Raw genomic sequence first — 17,139 nt, forward strand, 5'->3', positions numbered from 1 at the left:
AGGAGGGAGGGAGGGAGAGAAAAATGGAAGAAGGTAAAGGGAGGAAGGGAGGGGAAAGAAAGGGGAAGAGGAGAAGGGAGCTAGAGGTTAAAGGGGTCTAAATTTTGAAGGAAGTTGGAGGAGAGGAATTCAATAGCCTTCTAATATTTGGCAAAACGTCTCTCTTGTTAGTTAAAAAAAGTCAAATCCAAGCACCAGGTACCAAAACAATTCTACTGAACTGTGTCTTCCTGTACATGGATCTAAGGTCTTACATAACAAAAATTGTTTAGGGCTTTTGCCACTTTCTTTTTACTTTTAATTCCAGGCTGGGGTGGGATGTGGCGGGGGGTGGTAAGAGAAGTTGGCAGAGATGATTATTCTTTCAAGAATAAAATTAAATATGGTTCCATGGGATCGGGGTCTGGTTTTTATAGCTATTAGACTGAGTTTTCTCAGTGTTCAGAAACTTGTTCTATAGTGGGATCTTATATGTTGTTTTAATTTAAAAGGTTATTTATTCACTCTACTAGTGTTGGCCTTAGTCCTTTCCAATGGCTCTATGTGGTAAGTGTTACAGCTATTTATCTCATTTCACTCCTTATATAATGAGAAAGGCTCTGGTTGAACTGGGGTTCACTAAGATTCAATTAAGGGGGATGAGGTAAGCTTGATTCTTTGAAGGTACTTAAGAATGGTAAAGGAAGTGGAGACAGGTGAGATTTGGTGGAGTTTAGTAGAAATAAGTCTCTAAAGTTAATCTCCACGTTCTCTATACTTCCTTTTAAATTTGCTTCCCAACGAATTATGCTAAAATGATCCTGATAATTTCAGAGAATCCCTTTCCCACTACTCACCCCACCAGTTTCTAGCCTAAACCAATATGAAATACATAGCTGAGTTCCAGGGCCTTCTTATCCAAACTGAGCCAGTTTCTAAAAACCATATATAAGCCTTTCAGATTACTTTTCTTTTGTATTTCCAGATGGCTGATAATATTGACTGGTTACACAGCCCCAGGGGTATGTGCAAGGTCAAGCTCCATAGCCCAAAAGAACCGCAAGAACAGGAACGGAAAGTGGTAAGATACAAAATTACTCCTAGTAAGGTGTGGAAAGGATTGCTTTATGGATACAGATATCCTGGAACCCAGAATAGACTAATGGAGGGTGATAGCGTCGTTTCTCTAAGATATCAAGTTCAGTAAAGTTTGTGGGGGGGGGGGGTGAGGTGGGGGCGGGGCACAGTGTGCTTATACATCACAGAGGGACACGTGAAGGGAGGGGGAGAATGAAGAGTGGCTGGGTCAGGGGGCGGGGTGGGGGGGGAGCCTCAGAGGAGGGAGGAGTGGTGGTTGCCTAGTTACCAGCCTAATGAAGTCATAATAATAGCAACTAGCTACAAGTAAGTTGCACTCAAGTGGGACTCCCCCAGGAGGGCAAAATGTGTAATACTCCACATTTTTTATCATGTTCAAATACCACTCATACTGTTATCTATTTAATGCTTTTTTAATTGACTTACATTTTAAAATTACCATCAACCTAAGCAATATTATTTATAATGTCACAGGTTTTATGTTTTAGTACGTATTTTTCCTACTAAACAACAGAAAAGTACATATATTAAACACAGAAATGTTTATCCATGTATCACTTAAAGTTTTCGATAGCATCAGTAGTAAAAACATCACATTTGGGGAACACTATGGTAGTTGAAAGTGCTCTAACTGAAAGCCAGGGAATTGAGTTCTAATGTAAGTTTCACCCTTGAGTTTGCGTCAGTTGGGCAAGCCATCGTTCTTCTTACTTTTTTCAGTAAATGTAGGTATTGTATTTTGGGCATCTCTGACAGGTAGGTATTCTTATCTAGGAAATACAATAATGATAAGATTCTCTCTGCCTAATAGCATCTATTGAGTACTTACTATGTACAGGTACTCTGCTAAAAGCTTTATATTCACTCTCAATCAATCCTCACAAGAACCCCTATACAGACGGTGCTTTATCATCTCAAAGAGAAACTGCAGTCTTTTCTCTAGAATTTTCCTAAATACGTTGTCCTAATTTGGTGCAGATATGTTTTGTCGATGTGTCCACCCTGAAAGAGGAAGATAAAGGTTCCAAGGTGAGTATTCTCTGCTCCCCTCAGAGTTGGAATGAGTGAGAAACTGCTGAAAGAGTTATCAGTGGCAGCATAATAAAAGGGAAAGTCTGTGCCAGAGGGTGGAAAAATGGAGGAGATTCAGGTGGGCAGCCATCATTTTTGAAAACCCAAAACCCCTGGTTGAGAATATACTGTCACTCTTGATGCCAAATTTCATTTTAGAGGGAACTTAATTTGCTGGTAGGCCTGAAAGAATTACAGCATGGAAGGTAGCATGTCAGAACAATGAAAAAACTGTGCAAAAGTTTGACGATTAATGAAATATGATTCCTAAGATTTATGGATTTCTGAATGCCTCTGGAGGGGTGGTAATTTGTGGAGAGAACAATATCTCATTCTTCAAACATTAGCTAGCATCACAAGCCTACTTATCCTTCTCCTTTGAAAGGAAAAGATAAGAGATATGACATTCATGTTTTGGAGAGGGCAGCTTGGAGAAGTCTCAAAAAGCAGTTATTCATAAGAATCTCACCACTTCATTCCATAGGATGCTGGTGGTTCCAGTTCAGGAGGTGACTTAACCCTAGAACATCTGAAAGAAAAAGAAATTATTATAATCAAGGATCCTGAGAAGCAAACCCAGTCTAAGGTATGCTTAGCTTCTGAGTCCACCCTTTCTAATTCCCAGAGTCCAGTGCTGACTCTGAAGACTCTGGTTCACAAACGGTAAGAGAAATATTTCCAAACAAGCCCCTACATTTGACTACTATGATATTCCAGAGGACACAGGCCTAAGTTCAAAGTCAGGTAAGTTTAATGTCCAGGTATCTAACAATGGCACTAATCACAGAGGTTCAGAATGCCTTTTCCTGATTGCAGGTATCTACTCCAAACAGAATCTTGCTACCCTTATCCTAACAAAGATGTGCACTGAAAGCATGATCTCTTTCAGTGCTTTCTGTTGCCTTGTAATGGACTTGTGTGCTCCATATTGCCCAGTGTCCAAAAAAAGAACAAGGATATATGGAGCAGAGAGAATCCACAATGACCAAGAACTGTAGTTGCTTGGTCTCCAAACCCATTGCCTAAGAGATTACACAGACCATTAGGTAGCATAAAGTTAGAAGCAATTAGATCAGCATACCACTGTCACATGCAAGTCCTTTTGTTTTTGTGTAGCTACCTAAATTATATCTGTTGGGTTCCTGACTCATGACAAGTCACCTTCACAGTCCTACAAACCTGGAGTAGTTGATATTGGAGTAGGATATTTGGTTTTATCTCAAAGGAGTCAAATATTTTTTGTTCTGCATCTTTATGCTTATCTTAAACCAGGAACAACATTTCTGGCCTCAGACACATTTGGAGTGATGAGAGTGGCTCTTAAGGAGGAAAAAGGTTTAAAAATATTCTTCAGAGTTTTGGGTTCAGTTGGAAGGAGAATTCCATTTTGAAGTCTTAAGAAAGGGATAAATTATACCTAATGTTTATTTTTAAAAGTGAAGCACATATTTCCTACACATAATGCAGATGTCCTTGATTGTAACCTAAACCCATTTGCAAAGTGTTGAACTTATCATGACCTCAAATTTCTAGGAATTCAGTGGAAAGAGAGGAGATGAAGCAACGGAATGGGTAAAGAGGACAATGGTATTTAGCAATGAGTGGAAGACATGTATAATACATATACATGCATCTAGACATGAGCATATGCACATAATTTACACTGACACACAGCAATATATACAAAATAATTTATACGAGCAGTGACACACAAATCCCTGGCTATATGTCTACATGTGACACTGGTGAACGCACACAAACATTGATACAACAAATGTGTGTGTGTGTATATATATGTATATAAATATTCATAAACAATGACTATTTATAAACAATGATTCACCTACACAAAGGTATAGAGTCAGCTGCATTGACATACCCACATGTGACACATAAACATCTATATTTGCATCCATGCACACTATGCATAACCATGCACACTACGAATAAACATACACACATGAGTCTTGATCAAAACACAATGACTGTACAGATTCAGGTTATAGGTATGCACTCTTATACAGGGTGGGGCAAAAGTAGGTTTACAGTTATGAGTATGTGAAACAGTTTATTCTTGAATTATTACTTATTATTTTCCATACATACAACTGTCAACCTACTTTTTGTCCCACTGTAAATATACCTCATGTTGATACACACACATACAAACTTAAACAAAGTGACACTAACAACATTTGAATGCACTGATACATACATTGACACAAATACAATGACATCCCCACTCATGTATTCACACAAATACTCAAATATGCAGGATGTGTGCAACACTGACACACATTCTCAATCATTCACATAGCATCTAAATATAACATAAACTGATACCCAATTTATTGACATACATAGTCATTATATAATCACCTATTAGCACATATCCATATTTAACATATTTATTTATGTATTATATATTATATATTAATTACTATATATTTTAACATGTGAATTTATTCTTTTTTATTCTTCTTTTTTTAAATAAATAAATGGTTAATTAATTATTTTAACAATAAAAAATAACAATCCCTCCTTCTCAGACTTAAGACCCTTTATAATCTTATAAAGGACAATGAGTGAAGGTCTGGAGCTCCTCTAGCTGCTTCAAACTGGACATGGTCATCGTCCTACCTACCCTTGGGTCCAGACATCCCTAATAAGAGTGGGGGTGTGTAGGGGAGGGCTGCCTTCCCACATGGGGAAGGATCGTGCAGACTCCAGGTCATTTGGCTGTCCCCAGACAACGGTGTGCTTGGTTTAACAGGCTGGCATCCTTGTTGTATTCTGGGGGCAACAGATTTGGCAAAAGGGTTAAAAGACATCTTCAATCCATAACCACTACATGACAAAAGGCAGGGATTAATTTTTCAATGTTCCACATTAGGGAAGAAAAAAGGGGCTTCTTTGGAGGAAGGTGTGCCAGGTACATCTCACCTGTCCAAAACCCTTTTGCCCATTATACTTAGTTTGGGCTGAGGGAAATATTTTAGGTTTCCCCCCTCTTAGACCTCTGGGCCCTTTCGGTCCATGACATTAGGATAGAAAAGAGAAACCAGTTTTAAAGTGAAGCCCATAGACCACCCCATTCTTCACCAACCCAGCCACTTAGTTCAGCCAAACCGTTGAGTCTCAGGAGGCAGTGCTGCAGACAGGATTAATATACATATAGTTATAGCTCCATGATACATTCTATTAGATTTGTGTTATAAACAAATATGCAGATCACTCAAATCAACACTTGTCACTTACATATTCAGAGACACACTGACATACACATTCATTTTTACATTCACACAATGTACAAAATATACACCCTATCATGCACATGTTGGCCCATACAGTAAACATATAGAATAGGTATTGATGTTAACACATTGTTACACTTGCTTACACATTGTCAGCCATACATGTGCACAGACATATGCACATGCACACACACTGTAACAACACAGACTGAACATTCTCTCATCTACTGAGATGTTCCCACTTATGAATTGCTATACTGTTATTCATACACACACATGACAGACACATTGCTACATTTTTGACACATATTAGATAAGCACACATGCTCAGGTGAAATTGATGCGCTACCACTTATGCTCAAATGGATATAATTATGTATTATGTTTCCATGCAAACCCTAAAGGCTAAATCCCTAATGTATGCAGTTTATAAAGATATATCTTCTAAATAAAATAAGGGGGAAAAGTAGCCTCTCCAAACTCTTAGGTGTTCCTTTTTTTTAGATGGATGCATCTATATGCCTTTTCACACAAGGTCCCTCTGATCCTATAACTGTTCTAAATTGGCTTCTAAATGATATCCAGAAGTATGCCTTGGGTTTCCAACATGCACTAAGTCCCTCAGCCTCTAGCTGTAAACATAAAATAGGAGATGAAGATGAACATCACAAATTACCCTCTGCAAACTGCTACAGCATCTATGATGATAAACTGAATATCGATTATATGGCCAATAGACCTCAAAGCCTACATCTAGATATGACTGCAGCCAAGAATACCAACAAAAATCAGAGTCCTTCCACCTCTCCAGCAAAATCTTCTAGCACTAATAGGGCAGTAATCTCTCCTGAGGGAGAATGTTCCATGGATGACCTTTCCTTCCACATCAACAGACTATCTAATCTGGTAATGCAGATGTCCCATAATGAAATCAAGAAGTTGGAAAGCAAATGCTTTCTTCATTCAATCTGTCCACCCTCTGGGGACAAAGGGAAAAACACTCCCCACAGCACTGTGAGCAAGATCGTTTCTGAAATGGCCCACAATGCTCAGGAAATGTCCTCTGCAGAAACGCGGGGCACTGGACAAGAGGGCAGGGAAGGTGGCAGGAAAAAGTTTATGTATAGTGAATTATCCAACAAGAACAAGGGGGTAGGCAAAGAGATGTGCCAAAGAGAGTACAAAGGTTTTTCAGACTCTATCAGTAAAGGACTCACGGTTTACGAAAATCAGGTGGCATCTGACATCATGGTCTCCATTTTGAAGACCTTGAAAGTGCATACTCCTGGGAAGCCAATTCCTGCTTGTGTGGTCCTGAAGACGGTGTTGTTAAAACACACCCAGGAAGTTGTGTCTGATTTGATTGATTCCTGCTTGAAGAACCTGCATAATATCACTGGGGCCCTGATGACTGACTGCGACTTTATCTCAGCTGTCAAGAAGAATCTGTTCAACCATGGAAAAAAAAATGCTATAGATATAATGGAGGCCATGCTGAGGCACCTGGCTACTGTTCTGCTTGGAGAGGAGTCTAAATCACAGCATCTGTTGTATGCATCCATGAAGGCCGGGTCCCACGATCTCAAATGCAAGACCCAAAGTCAAAACCAAAGTCTTGAATTCTCCACCATGAAAACTGAAATGAAGGGGAAGGACAAGTGCAAAATAAAACCAGATGAGCGCCAGTCACTGGTTAGTGCTGAAAGAGTTGGTGAACACATCCTCAAGGAGAGCCTTTCCACGTGGAACCAAAAACAAGGAAACCAAGGCAAGATGGCTGGCAAAGCATGCATCAGTGAGGATGAAAAGAGAGAGAAGATCAGCCCTTCCACACACTCACTGGCAAAAGACTTGATTGTCTCTGCCCTTATGCTGATTCAGTACCACCTGACCCAGCAGGCCAAAGGCAAAGATACACTTGGAGATGACTATCCCAGTTCCACCATAGGCCATATGACTCAGAGTGCCCAATTTGAAAAGAACACAAGTGACCAAAGTGCCAAGGCACTTTCAATGAAACATCTAGAGTCTTGTGGAGCTCCTGGGCCATCTACCTCTGTAAAGGAGACTCAACAACAGGCAGAGTGCCAAAAGTCAGATATGGCAAACATCATTCTATCACTGATTCAGAAACTGCTCAGTGAGACCTCCTTCAACAGTGATGAGCAATCTGAAGGTGAGAGCAAGCCTTCTGAGCCCAGGCCAAATAAAGCAACTTCAATGTCCAAGAGAGGGAAAGAACAATTCCAAGACAATTTAGATCTTGATTTTGCCAGTGGGATGAAGCAAATGAACTGGCAATCCATCAATCAACTGGTAGAATCTGTGATGAAGCTGTGCCTTATCATGGTTAAGTATAACAACAACAGGGAAGCCCATGCCGAATTGGAAGAACAAGCAGCCTTGGTAAACAACCCAAGTTTCCAAGTTGGTGGCCCCAGATGCAGTCACAGTAGTGCAATGTCACAGAACTATCAAGAGTTTTCTGGGCCAGAAGTCATCGTCAATAATCAATGCTCAACAAGTAGCTTGCAGAAGCAGCTCCAGGCTGTCCTCCAGTGGATTGCAGCATCCCAGTTTAACGTGCCTATGCTCTATTTCGTGGAAGATGATGATGGACAACTGGAGAAGGTAAGCAATGACAAAGCACAAGAAGAAAGATAGTTAGAAGGGGCAGGGGAAGGGAGGCAAAATTGTACTTAGAGCTAATGAGCAGTCCAAATTTTTTTCAAGTCTTCTCTTTACCATGTGCTTTATGAATTACTTTATCTTCATAAAAAGACACAAAAGCAATGAACCATTAATTGAGGCTGTAGCACATCAGGGTCTGCACATTTCAGCCAAGAGGAGGCGAGAAAGATTAGCTTTTTTTTTTTTTTTTAAATCAGTGATCCTTTAAACAAACTACTTGGTAAAATGTATTTTAGGAAGGTGGGGGAGATGGCAACCCCTAACCTTGACCTAGCAATCGGCACAGACTAACTGAAACACCTAGCCCTTGGAGAGGAATATTTAGTAAAGACAACTGATTCAGGTTTTGTTTTTTGATGCTCAAAATGAAATTATGTTTTTCATTTTGATCTATGACATTAGAGGAGGGTCAAGGAAAAAAGAGAGGGAAGCCAGTCTTGGATCAGCGAAAGCTTTTACTCTAATCTTAGTTATGGGTGGAAAGGTGGGTGAGAGGGGTAGTTCACTTTATCCACCTGAGACCTTTCTTCAAAACTATCACATGACTCAAGCTATCTCTGCTCCCTCCACAGCTTCCAGAAGTTTCAGCTAAGGCAGCAGAGAAGGGGTACAGTGTCGGAGATCTCCTTCAAGAAGTAATGAGGTTTGCCAAGGAACAACAACTGGATGAAGCCACGGACAACATGGCTAGAAAGCAACTGCTGGACTGGCTGCTCACTAACTTATAAACTAACAGTTCCTTCAACACCTTTGTAGGTAGCCACCCCATCCCCACAACAGCATTCCATGCCATCTGGGCACCCCTTCATTAGGCAAGTTGAACAACATACTGCACGATTGTCTTTCCCAATACATCTGAGCAGTTGGACTATACAAGTACAAGGTGTTAAATAAGCTAGGCAACAACATGAATTTAAAAAATTTTTTTAAAAGTCATTGTGTTCTTTTTTTAAAATATATTTTCTATTGTTAACTTTTTAATTATTATTTAGATTTTATTTATTTATTTATTTTCAGAGTGAGGGGAGTGGAGGGAGAAAGAGAGGGAAACATCAATGTGTGGTTGCCTCTCACGAGCCCCCAACTGGGAACCTGACCCGCAACCCTGGCATGTGCCCTGACTGGGAATCAAACCAGCGAAACTTGGCTCGCAGGCCGATGCTCAATCCACTGAGCCACAGCAGCCAGGGCTAAAAAAAAAAGAAAAAAGTCCTGTTTCTTAATCAGATATACCTGAAGTAAAAGAGGGGAATGGGTCTAAATCCAAGGATTAATGATACAGTGTTGGACTTGGGTTTATATCTGACCTTAGATAATTTTCTGAGCATGCAAGACATAAAGATATAACTCATGTCCAAATCTCTAAGTAATATGGTTTGTCCAAATAATCTGCATTATAATCCAGAGGTTTGCCACCTGTGGACTCCCTGTTTCCGTCACATTACACATATAACTTGATAATCTCCCCTCTAATCCCAAGGGTACAGTTTTCTTGGTCTACTGTGCTGCAGGAGCTCAGCTCCAGGCAGGTTAACTTTGGATTAAGTGAGACCAAAAAATGACAGTGGAGTGTTTGAGAGGGAATTCATTCCAAGTTTATTTATTTTTTAAGTATATTTTATTAATTATATTGTTACAATAGTTCCAAGTTTTTCCCCTTTGCTCCCCTCTACCCAGCACCACCCCTCCCCCAGCAACCCGCCAACCCAGTCCATGTCAATGGGTCGTACATACAAGTTCTCTGGCTTCATCCCTCCCCATATTGTTCTTTTTAAAAAATAATTAATTAATTAATTAATTAATTTTTTTTAACAATAAAAAATAACAATCCCTCCCTCTCAGACTTAAGACCCTTTATAATCTTATAAAGGACAATGGGTGACAGTCTGGAGCTCCTCTAGCTGCTTCTGGACATGGTCGTCGTCCTACCTACTCTTGGGTTCAGAAATCCCTAATAAGAATGGGAGTGTGGAGGGGAGGGTGGTCTTCCCACATGGGGAAGGATCGTGCAGACTCTCCAGGTCAGTTGGCTGTCCCCGGACAATGGCGTGCTTGGTTTAACAGGCTGGCATCCTTGTTGTATTCTTGGGACAACAGTTCTGGCAACAGGGTTAAAAGACATCATTCAATCCATAACCACTAGATGACAAAAGGCAAGTATTAATTTTTCAATGTCCCGCATTAGGGGAAAAAAAGGGTTTCTTTGGAGGAAGGTGCCAGGTTTCTTTTTTAATTAAGTATATTTTATTGATCATGCTGTTACAGTTGTCCCAATTTCTTTTCTCTTTGCTCCCCTCCACCCAGTATCCTTCTTCCTTCCAGCAATCCCACCCCACTTAGTTCATGTCCATTGGTTGTGCATACAAGTTTTTTGGCTTCACCCTTTCCTATATTATTCTTAATGTCCCCCTGTCTATTTTGTACCTACTAATTACGCTTCTTAATCCCTGTACCATTTCTCCCCCTTCCCCTTCCCAGCTGATAACCCTCCAAATTATCCCCATACCTATGATTCTCTTCCTATTCTGGTTGTTTGTTTACTTTTTTTGTTTGTTTTTATTTTTTAGATTCTGTTGTTGATAGTTGTTAATTTGTTGTCATTTTAGTGTTCATAGTTTTGATCCTCTTTTTCTTAAATAAGTCCCTTTAACATTTCATATAATAAGGGCTTGGTGATGATGAACTCCTTTAACTTCACATTGTCTGGGGAGCACTTTATCTGCCTTTCATTCTAAATGATAGCTTTCCTGGATAGAGTAATCTTGGTTGTAAATCCTTGTTTTTCATCACTTTGAGTGCTTCTTACCAGTCCCTTCTTGCCTGCAAAGTTTCTTTTGAGAAATCAGCTGATAGTGTTACAGGCACCCCTTTGTATGTAACTCTACTTTTCTCTTGCTGCTTTTGAGATTCTCTATCTTTGACCTTGGGCATTTTAATCGTGATGTGTCTTGGTGTGGTCCTCTTTGGGTCTAGTTTGTTTGGGACTCTGTGGTTCCTGGACCTGTATATCTCTTTCCTTTGCCAAATTTGGAAAGTTTTCCTTCATTATTTTTTTACATAAAGTTCAATTTCTTGCTCTTCTTCTTCTCTTTCTGGCACCCCTATGATTCAGATGATGGCACGTTTAAAGTTGTCCCAGAGGTTCCTAAGCCTTTTCTCATTTTTTTTTCCAATTCTTGTTTCCTCCTTCTTTAATGGTTGACTGTTTATTTCTTCCTCATGTCCCAAGTCATTGATTTGAACCCCGACTTCCTTCCCTTTACTATTGGTTTTGTGTGGATTTTCCTTGGTTTCACTTACCTTAGCCTTCACTTATTCCTTTCTGCATTTGCCATACTCAAACATATCTGTCACATCCCTGAACATCTTTATCACCAGTGGTTTGAACTCTGAGTCTGTTAGGTTGCCTATCTCCTCGTCGCTTAGTTTTCCCACTGGAACCTTGATTTGTTCTCTCTTTTGGGCCATACTTCTCTGTCTCATTAACTTGAGAGGCTTCTGTGTTTGCCTCTGTGTTAGGTAGAGCTGTCACAACTGCTACATTGTGAAGGGAAGAGCCTTAGGTATTCGTTAGTATGGGGCGACCCATTTTGCCATGTTGTGGTGCCATATGGGGGAGAGGAATCTGAGAGGGAACAAAGCTGCTTGCTCAACACTCGCCCCTTTTCCAGGCACTTCTCCCACTTCCTGTGTGGAACTGGCTCTCTAGCTATTTCTCTGGCTGTGGTTCCCAGAATGGGTGGGTTTGTGGCATTCTAGGACTATAAGGGCCTCTAAACAAATGAACTCTGCTGAGAGGCCAGCAGCTTCTACGCCTACCCCAACCCCCACTGGTTTTCAGTCACAAGCAATGAGGCTTTATTTTCCCTGGTGCTGGAACTGTGAGCTGTGCTGTCTGGTCTGGTGCTGAGAGCTCTCCCCAGGTGTTCCTCCCTTCTTTTTTAAATGTGTGACTGCGTTTTCTACTGGTCTGCCACTGCCGATGCCACAGCTGCCACTGTCACCACACTGCTTCCTCTCTGCCCCGGCTCCATCCCTCCTGCCTCTCTGGATGAGTATTTCTTCTTTATATCTTTGTTTGTTGAACTTCCATGCAGCTCGACTTTCTGGAACTTCTGGTTGTCTCCAGTTTTGAGGTAGTTGTATTCCTTTTCAGTTGTGGAAGGAGATGCAGCGTGTCTACCTATGTCGCCATTTTGGCCAGAAGTTCCAAGTTAATTCTTGTGGCAGCAGGTGAGATAGGAACAAAGGAGCCACACTCTCCATGGTAAGCCAGTGGCAATGCTGGTTGGCGTCTCTGTGATGACACTGCATGCCAAGGCATTTGCCACCTCAGCAAAGGGTGTATGCCCAGTCCATGTATACATTGCTATAGACTAACCTTAAGGGTGATTTTAAAAATATGTTTTAGTGGTACTAACAAGGGTAGGTCTTGCTCATCCAGTAGGTTGCATGCTAAAGAGAAATCTTGAGATAGCACAATAGCAGGTATCAGGTCCCTCCCTGGTTTTGTATACCACACCTTTACTCCCCTCCCCAGGGTAGTTACTGTTGGGTCTGAATAACTACTACAGTGCAATTTGTAGGACCAAATTCCTCATTCTAGCTGTGAACACTTCTTCATCCAGGCCATGAGTTTTCAAGTTACAGTATAAATAACATTCTTCATTCCCAGTTCTCGTAATATCTGCTGTAACCCAGTATACAACTGCCACCTACTGGTCGTAGATGGAAGATCTCCTGGGTTCGGCCACGTAATGCGATCAGCTGCCTTGATCCAATCTAACAGGGAATGATTACCTGGAGTCTGGTGTGCATTCTGCAGCTGCTGCCTCAGCACTGGGTGCGTGGTGATGGATACAAGCTGATCCACTTCCTGGCCAGGAAGTAAAATGCCATCCGCCCCTACATCCCATAATCTTAGCAATCAAGCCGCCAAAGATTCTGACGCCTTTTGCCAGAATCAGCTCCCCAAATCCACCAGCTCCACTTGCAAGTACGGATGCATTGTGGAATACTCTGTGACTGGCAGAGGGTGCTGGGCTTGACCCTCAGTCATTCAAGGACACTTAGTCTTAATCTTCTGCATTACCACCACCACCACCCCAGACATGGCTGAAATGGGTGGGGTCTAGCCCTCCCCAACATCCTCATCCTCCGAGGAGTCTATGACCTGTACCTCTGATCCTGTCACAAAACCAGTCCTGATCCAGGCCCTCAGGGTGGCCACTTCCACCTCTAATAGCTCCCATGTTTTCTCCCAGGCAGCCCTCAATTCCTGCTCCTGAGATGGGTCCTCTTTCAACTCTCGGACCTGTGCTTCCAATTCAAGCAACTCCCTGAATGCTTTATGCAGAACAGAGAAATAGCCAGCCTACAGCACCAGCCCCTACCCAGGCACTTTTCTTCTCTAGAGAGCCCCCTATCTTCAGCAGAGGCTCTTCTATCACCTTAGGAGTCACTTCTACCCTCTCCCAATCTTGCAGGGGCACCCAAGCCTCCAACATGGTCACCACCATGAACCACATATCCATGCAGGCCGACCCAATAGCCCACCCTGAGTGGCCATGACCCCAGGGCTGACCGCTGCTCCATAGTTTTGGTTTGTGGCAAATCCTGCTGACTGTACCAAGTACCACAGGAGCTCAGCTCCAGGCAGGTTAACTTTGGATTCCGTGCGACTGAAAAATGACAGAGGGGCATTGCAGAGGGAATTCACACCAAGTTTATTCTCATGGCGGCAGGCAAGACAGTAACGAATCATTCATACTATCTGGACAACAGGGACTCATATATATATAAGAAATTAAACAAAAGTCGCACAGGGCCAACAAGAACTGTGAGATAGTGTGGCACCTGCATACTAAAGCACTCTTTTATGTAAGGATACACTGGAGAAATACGTGCATGTTGAGACAGGGTTCCTGACTACAGTCATCCTGACATGACGGCTAGCTTAGACAAAAAAACAAATTGATATCTATATGACTCAAGGACATTGTGACCGCCCCCCACCTTGTCACACACACACACATACACTCCATATTAACTGCATGTGGCTATTTAGTACTTACTATATAGCCATGGCTATTTAGTATTTACTAAGTGAACTACAATGCGATCTGATCCTCCCCCATGTGTGAATAAAGCTTCCTTATAAGTCATTTCCTTCAACTGATGAGATTTCCTTGTCTTCTACCAGTCTGAAAGAAAATTTTTCTGAGAATAAACTACAGAATGGTAAATTCCTTATAGCCATGCTATGTGAATTCCACTGTGTCCTTTGAGATTAGCACTAAGTTCCTAGATTTGTTGTATGCTTCTCAGAAGTCAATTATAATGCTAGAATTCATTGCAGATCAGATCAGATCAGATCAAGATAGTGGTTTCAACCCTGTGGTCCTCTATTAGCTAGTTTGCTGTGGCATACCTTAGCACCTTTGAGGTGCTTGTGGCTTTGTAGAACAAGCACAAGATGTGGCATCCTACTGAATGCAAAAGCCAAAGCTTTTGCCTCTTACTAGCTACCTGGCCTTACAGAGTCACCTAGACTGTAAGCCTGTTTCTTCACCTGTAAAATGTAGCCAGAAATTACCCTCGCTGTTTAAGCTGGAGGAATGGATGTAATGCTTTGCACAAGGTGAATCTTATAAATGTGGATATGTGAAGGAAGCTGTATGTCTCAAAGCCCATCCTAACACATTTGCAAGTGTTCTTGATACATTTTAAAATACAAACAAAATTCTCTGACAATGTAACCTAGAGAGACACTTTATGGGGTGAGGGGTGGGAAATAAGAGGCATGGAGGCAAACTTTACCAGCTTCTTCACAGTGCCTGGACCTGTCAGAAGGAAAGGCAGGCCCCTTTAAAGCAGAACCTTTAAAACTCCCCAACTCAAATTAAAGCTAGTCAAATCTTTTCCAGTCACATCCCACCCCACGAAGAGCTTTGGAGTTGAGTCACTACAGATCCTTCTCTTTGTCCTTAGGAAAATCCTTAATAAGCAAGTTACAGGACCAGGGCTGCATTTCTGATGACTCAGTTCTCCCTGAGCATAACTGGGGCCCATCGTAGTTTACTTCCTTGATTAACTTGGCTTTTGACTTGCTCCTGATTTTTATTATGTGGCAGCCTTAGGGATTCCTGGGACTGTGGAAATACAGCACAGGAAGTTATATGTGCTGTTAAATGAAAGGAATTGGGGTAAGATTCTCTTTAAGGACTTTTTCACTTCTGATATTTCAGGATTATAAGAGTTTCTTTTCCACATTTTCTCAGGGAAACCTGTGTAGATGAGGTAAGATCAGGGTGAGGAAACTTGATTTTTGCCAGAACTAATTGACAAACTCCAAGAGAGAAAAGAATGCTTTGGGCCTCAAAGGGCCCTGACAAGAGTCTGGAACAGCTCTACAGTCTTGGGGTTTATCCCTGGAGGGTGGGACCCTGGCCTTTCACCCCTATAAATTGAGAAGTGTTCCCTGGCACCATATTAGTTAGCAATGTGGCCTTCCTCAGTGCCAACAGTTGGAAATGGGCAAAGATTTCTGCTGAGCTGAGAGCCCAATATGTGAAAAGGGAAGACAAGGGAAGAAGGAGGAGAAAATCATGATTGTCTCCTGATAGGTGGTGTAATTAATTAGTTTGCTATCTCTAACAGTTTTAGTCTATCTGAACATCAGGCATCCATTTTAAAAGAAAGTTGTGAGCATAACTTATCTAGAAGGTTACTACTGCAGGTCTAGGTCTGTGTTGAGGTGAAGTGTTAGAAGCACTTGCTTCAGGGTCACATTTTAAGGGGGTACCAAAAAACTCAGTAATCAAGATAAATAATATTTCAATGTACTATTTTTTATTTTAATATGCTTTTTTTTATTTTTTATTTTATTGTTGTTCGATTACAGTTGTCCTGATTTTTTCCCCATTGCTCTCCCCTGTTCCGCCCACCCCCACTCCTACATTCATAGTCAATTCTTACCCTTTGTTCATGACCATGGGTCCTTTATACTTGTTCCTTGACTAGACCCTTCCCTTTCTTTCCCCCATTATCCCCCTTCCTTTTCCCCTTCCCCTCTGGTCGCTGTCAGTCTGTTCTTTGTTTATATATCACTGGCTCTATTTTGCTCATTTGTCTGTTTTGTTCATTAGGTTCTATATTAGGTGAGATCATATAGTATTTGCCTTTCACCACTAGCTTATTTCATTAAGCATAATATTCTCCAGGCCCACTCATGCTGTTGTGAAAGTGGGAGTTCCTTCTTTCTTTCTGCTGTGTAGTATTGCACTGTGTAAATGCATCACAGTTTTTGATCCACTCACTTATTGATGGGCACTTAGGCTGTTTCCAGCACTTGGCTAATATAAATAACACTGATATGAACATTGAGGTACATAGGTTCTTTTGAATTGGTGTTTCAGGGTTCTTAGGGTATAATCCCAGCGGTGGAATCAATGTGTAAAAAGGCAGTTCCATTTTTAGTTTTTAGAGGAAACTCCATACTGTGTATTATTTTTAAAAAATCAAAGTTAATAGCAGTCAGAGAAAGACAAGTACCATATGATTTCACTCATATGTGGAATCTAATGAACAAAATAAACAAACAAAACAGATAGAGAACAGACTGACAACTGTCACAAGGAAGGGGGGTTGAGAGGCTGTGTGGAAAAGGTGAAGGGATTAAGCCAAAAAAACCCACCTCATAGACATAGACAACAGTATGGTGATTACCAAAGGGAAAAGGAATTGGGGGAGGTAGAGGATAAAGGGGAGAAAAACGGTGATGGAAGTGTGAGGAACGCTCACAATAAATCACTGGTACACAGGACTTGAGCAGCAAAGCGAGGCATTTATTCATGAGTCTGCAGAGTTGGGCACACCGCCAGCCAGGAGCATGTGCACTCAAAGTAGACAAAGTAAACTGGTTTTATACTAACGCGATTAGCTCTCCTCCCCTCTCCTTCTCCCCCATTTCTCCATTACTGGGTAATCCGGGTTCACAATCTATCAATCTATTCTAACGTGATTAACTACTTAACTCAGGGTATGA

General features: G+C 41.4%; 1 protein-coding gene across 1 annotated transcript; it reads left to right on the forward strand.

The window, feature by feature from the left end:
• The first annotated feature begins 964 nt into the window (after window positions 1-964).
• LOC149995999 (A-kinase anchor protein 4-like) lies at window positions 965-8,821 on the forward strand. Its single transcript, XM_090258732.1, has 5 exons — window positions 965-1,060; window positions 2,056-2,106; window positions 2,633-2,734; window positions 5,907-8,033; window positions 8,666-8,821. Exons 1-5 carry the CDS (start codon window positions 965-967, stop codon window positions 8,819-8,821), a joined length of 2,532 nt encoding a protein of 843 aa, XP_090114858.1.
• The last annotated feature ends 8,318 nt before the right edge of the window (window positions 8,822-17,139 follow it).

The sequence above is a fragment of the Furipterus horrens genome, unplaced genomic scaffold (assembly GCF_987537825.1).
Source record: "Furipterus horrens unplaced genomic scaffold, mFurHor1.1.pri manual_scaffold_12, whole genome shotgun sequence".
In the NCBI taxonomy this organism is placed as follows: domain Eukaryota; kingdom Metazoa; phylum Chordata; class Mammalia; order Chiroptera; family Furipteridae; genus Furipterus; species Furipterus horrens.